We start from the raw sequence: 4,815 nt of genomic DNA, 5'->3' as shown, positions 1-4,815 counted from the left end.
ATGAAAAAAACTCAAGATGTTGATTTAGTGCATTCTTTTGAGTTCTAAGTTCATCAAAACACATAGGTATGTGTTTTCCCATCATTGGGAAAGCTAATGTACAAATCATGTGCATTAAGCCCAAGGAATATGATGGGATATTGGTTTTGAAAAGGTTTTTAAAATGATTTTGGAAAATCTTGGTGAAGGCTATCTTTTGATAGTAATCACTATTGAATAGTTAAACACAAACTTGAAGAAAATACTAAAGTTTATGCAAGTTTTCAAGTTTATGTCAATCTTTGAAAATATGATGTATTTTCATAGAAAACTATTTTTTCATGATAAAGTATACCCTAAATAATGTCTACACACTACAACAAAATCGCTCATAGACATCGGTTTTCCACCGATGTCTATTTGATTTTCGACCGATGTCTATGAAGCCGATGTTAAAAGTCTGCCATTTTAGACATCGGGTTAAAACCGGTGTAGTATCACTTAACGACACCGGTTTTCGAATCGGTTATTAACCGGTGTAGTATCACTTAACGACACCGTTTCATACACGGTGTAAAACCAATGTAATATTGTATGTTAATAACACCAGTTTTGGCAGCGGTAAATGACCGATGTAATATTACTTTATAACACCGGTTTTACATCGGTGGAAAACCGATGTAATATGTATTTTTTTTAACAGCACAGATTTGATTTTAAAACTGACAATAACAAAAAAAAAAATACACAAATATTCACAAATTGTACAAATATTCTTCATTCAATAATATCCATAAAATACACAAATATTCACAAATTATATAAATAATCTTCTTACAACAATATCCATAAAATACCCAAACATTCTTTTTACATCAAAAGCTAGCTAATAGATATCAAAATCAAGGTAGAACATTCTTTTAACACATCAAGGTAGAACCGCACTTCAAATGTAATCTAGCATGCATTCAGCCCACTCGAACTGCATTTCATCAATTTCAACTCTGGAGTACTTGAGATTTGTAAACTGTAAAAACACATAAATCCACCCTATGTCAAATAACTAAAACAAATGTGTACATGTATCAAATAAAAAATATAAGATCACAAGTGCTTGTCATAAACATGCTTACCAGTGTGTTGAAACCTATTCTGTGAATGGTGGCTTCGAATGAACTTCACGAGCAAGGCCAAAATTTGCTATCTTCACAAAGTCCTTGGTTACCAATAAGTTCTCTGCAAAGGTCATAATCTAGTTTAATAGAATGCTAACTTCACCAGAATAATTATAGGTGCATAAATCACATTTAACAAAATAAATGCTAATCCTAGATAACACCGTTGTAGGAATAGATCTGTTAAGAGCACACAAATGAATCTTTATAGGGATAAAAGCATAGTCTCTGTGCATAAAGGCAAGCATTCCATCAAATTTAAAACTATAATCCAATCAATATAAAACTATAATCCAATCAAATTTACAGGCTATCGCTTCTGCATAATTTCCCTATTGTAATACAAGAGAACTATCAATTTCCAACTAGGGGCAAAGACAACAAAGAAGATGATAGACAAATTATATGACTTTCTTCTATTAAATGAGGCAATATGCAGTAACTCTCAAACTAGCAATGAAAAAGGCAGATATAGTACTCTACCTGTTGCTTGTATATAATAGCCAAGTTGTTGAAGGGCACAGATATCCCTGTTGTAACTGCTAAAATTGCCTTATAGAATGATGCAACAACACTCATCATATTACTGCATGAAGAGAAGTTTCATTAAGGAACAAAAATAAACTATCCGCACAGTTGTCATCAAACATTTCTAAAGCTTACCAATCCATGTATATATATGTTGCCAAGGCTTGACAATGCTTGTGGATGGTTAGGTTGTAAAGCAAAGCATGACTTGGGAAAAATTATTAAAATGAAGTTATTAACAAGGAAAAAAACAACTTGTTATTATCTCCCTGATTTCAGGATCATATGATTCCAGTTTCAGAACTAAAATTCTTTCAAATCCGTAACATTCTGAACGGTTGGGTTTTTTCTGCAGTTGGGCCCTGTACTTCAAAAGACGGTAGAATCTTTTCGTCTCCTCCCTCCTACGGAAAATTATGTTCCCCCATTTAAGGACCCTTGGAGGTTTTGGTGACGACTACAATGTTTTGGTATGAAACCTTCCAACGTGTCTACAGATGACCTTCATTGTATTTTTTGTATATACCTTGCTTGGTGTTTGGATTTGTTTATGCAAGGAATGAGCACTGCATCATCTACTGGGGATCTTTAACCATGCTTTATTTTTGAAGCAACTACATCAGCACACTGGGTTACATTAGTTTGCTTTTTGTTCTAGCATCTAAAGCAAAAGAAAGTACATAAAGGATAGAGGATAAGGAATAACCATGACAAGAAATCAGGAAAATATATAATAACAGTAGTCCTTCAAAGACAATGAAAATAAAGTAACTAACTTAAATCTGAAGGTGATGCGTAAGTTCAAAAATCTTAATAAAATAAATTATAAGTCGACATAAAAGGATATAGCTTTATAAGTAATTTAGAAATTATAGACAGTTTTAATTTAGAAACCTACTACAACACTATGTTAAAGGTTTATGCAGAAAATAAGCTGTTGGCCTCAATAGCACTGATCCAACTGCTAAGTGCTCATATCAAACTGCTTCTCCACTCATTAGCCTTGAGTACTCCAACCGCTGGGATCCAATGACCGATGAGAGGAGCAGTATCGGGTCATCTCAAGAGGCTCCTCAGATCTATAGGTTTAACTTGGAGGAGATAGAATGTGCTACTCAGTACTTTTCGGAGGTGAATTTACTTAGCAAGAAAAGCAGCTTTGCGGCAACATACAAGGGGATACTACACGATGGAACGGAGGTTGCAGTGAAGAGGATCAACAAGACTAGTTGCAAGTCAGAGGAAGCTGAGTTTCTCATGGGTTTGAAGGCATTGACATTGCTAAGGCATGAGAACCTAGTTGGATTAAGGGGCTTCTGTTATTCAAGAGCAAGAGGAGAGTGTTTCCTCATTTATGATTTTGTTGCAAATGGGAGTTTGTCGGAATATCTAGATGTCAAATGCGATAAGATTCACAAGGTCCTTGATTGGTCTGTAAGAGTTTGTATCATCAAAGGCATTGCTAAAGGTATTCTACTTGACCTATATGACTATTTATTTTCCTTCTCAGATAGCTATCATAATGAATATACTACTGTAACAACAACAGCAACAAACATTGATCATTTAAGATGGAATTTCATCTTGTCATTTACCTACATTTGCACTTTGCCTTGAGGAATCCTAATTTGTTTGATTCTTACATAGGTATGGAATATCTCCACAGCGACAAACCTAGCAAGCCCTCCTTGCTCCATCAAAACATGTCATCGACAAAAGTCCTCATTGACCGCCATTTCAACCCCCTACTCTCCAGTTCTGCCCTGCACAAACTATTAGCAGACGATGCCATTTTCTCCTCTCTCAAAACATGTCCATGGTTTAGTTGGATCAAGCCACCTGCATGGTTTCAGTTTCAGATATATATGATCAGATTTTGAACAACAAGATCTAGCGGGACACTTAGATTTAGGGCCATCAAACCTTTGGTTCGATTAAATGACTTGAAAAATGGCAAGTATGAGCACATAATGTTGCCCGTCTGGTTGTGGAATGTGCTCAGAATTTCTTCGTAGGGATAACCAGGACTCAAGAACAGTCTGAGTCTGCTGAGAAGAACCTGAGATCCAGTGAGCTTGTTGTCCCAGCTGAAGACTCCATAATCCGGTCCTCCCCAGAAGGCACCGGCATGCTTGGCCAGGGCTGGAGCAGTGGCGAGCTGGAGGTAGGAGGAATTTCCAGTTGCAAAGTAGAGCCATGAGCCGCCCCACAGAAACTCATCCCAGTAACCGGTGGAGTTGTAGAAGATGGCGGGATCAGTGCCTCCAGGGCTGTATCTGCCCCTCTGTAGCCTTCCGTACTGGAACAGAGTCTTGGCGCCATGGACGAGCTTGTCGGAGTAGGTCTTGCTGTCCTTAAACACGATCGAAGCAGCAGCCAACGACGCCGCCATTTTGCTGGCGAGGTCGGAGCAGCTGTGGCACTCGTACACCGGCCGAGTGTAGTCGATGTCCTCCGGCCTCATCCAGCAGTAGTGGTCGTTAGCATCTGGCCCCTTCGACGTGTCTCCTTCGCCGACCTGTTAATTTTTTACTCGAGCATCAAATCTAGATCTGAATTTAGAGCGACGGAGATAATTTTAAGGATTTAATTACCTGTGCGACGATGCTGTCGATGGTGTCGGCAGAGGAGTTGAAGGTCTTGAGGAGGTAGTCGGTGCCCCACTTGATGATGCCCTTGACGTGTTCGAGCTCGCCGGCGGCCTCGTACTTGGCAGCACTCGGGAGAAAGTCGGGGGAAAAGAAAAGGCTTCGGCGCTTTATAGAGAGGTTAACCCCAAACCCCATCCTCAACCTTTAGCAATCAGACGATTAAGAAGGGGAAGAGGGAGATGAGGCTGAGAGAGATGGTTGGAGGTTTAGGTTTAGGCTGAGAGAGATGGTCGGAGGTTTAGGTTTAGGCTGAGAGAGATGGTCGGATGGTCGGATGGTCGGAGGTTTAGGTTTCGGTTTAGGTTATCGCGAGAGAGATGGTCGTGCGGAGGAAGGGGTGGGATAAAGATTTAGGTTTGGAGGGAAAACACTTAGGTAGATTTTGGCCAGTGGGGAAAATTAAAATATTTTATTTTGGTTCATTAACATCGGATTTTAAAAACCGATGTTAAAATCGATGTCTATTAACGAAAAAAAAGGGC

General features: G+C 38.8%; 2 protein-coding genes across 2 annotated transcripts; one reads left to right on the top strand and one right to left on the bottom strand.

Moving 5' to 3' along the window:
• The first annotated feature begins 2,711 nt into the window (after positions 1 to 2,711).
• On the top strand, positions 2,712 to 3,299 carry LOC122037497 (LRR receptor kinase SERK2-like). The gene is made up of 2 exons (XM_042597035.1): positions 2,712 to 3,150; positions 3,193 to 3,299. Exons 1-2 carry the CDS (start codon positions 2,712 to 2,714, stop codon positions 3,297 to 3,299), a joined length of 546 nt encoding a protein of 181 aa, XP_042452969.1.
• Positions 3,300 to 3,363: 64 nt separating this feature from the next.
• LOC122037420 (endoglucanase 10-like) lies at positions 3,364 to 4,468 on the bottom strand. The gene is made up of 3 exons (XM_042596918.1): positions 4,277 to 4,468; positions 3,606 to 4,200; positions 3,364 to 3,521 (listed from the first exon to the last, which is right to left on the bottom strand). Exons 1-3 carry the CDS (start codon positions 4,466 to 4,468, stop codon positions 3,379 to 3,381), a joined length of 930 nt encoding a protein of 309 aa, XP_042452852.1. The 3' UTR covers positions 3,364 to 3,378.
• Between the last annotated feature and the right edge of the window lie 347 nt (positions 4,469 to 4,815).

Source organism: Zingiber officinale, chromosome 1B (assembly GCF_018446385.1).
Source record: "Zingiber officinale cultivar Zhangliang chromosome 1B, Zo_v1.1, whole genome shotgun sequence".
In the NCBI taxonomy this organism is placed as follows: domain Eukaryota; kingdom Viridiplantae; phylum Streptophyta; class Magnoliopsida; order Zingiberales; family Zingiberaceae; genus Zingiber; species Zingiber officinale.
The sequence above is the reverse complement of the archived record's forward strand: the minus strand, read 5'-3'. Positions and strand labels throughout refer to the sequence as shown.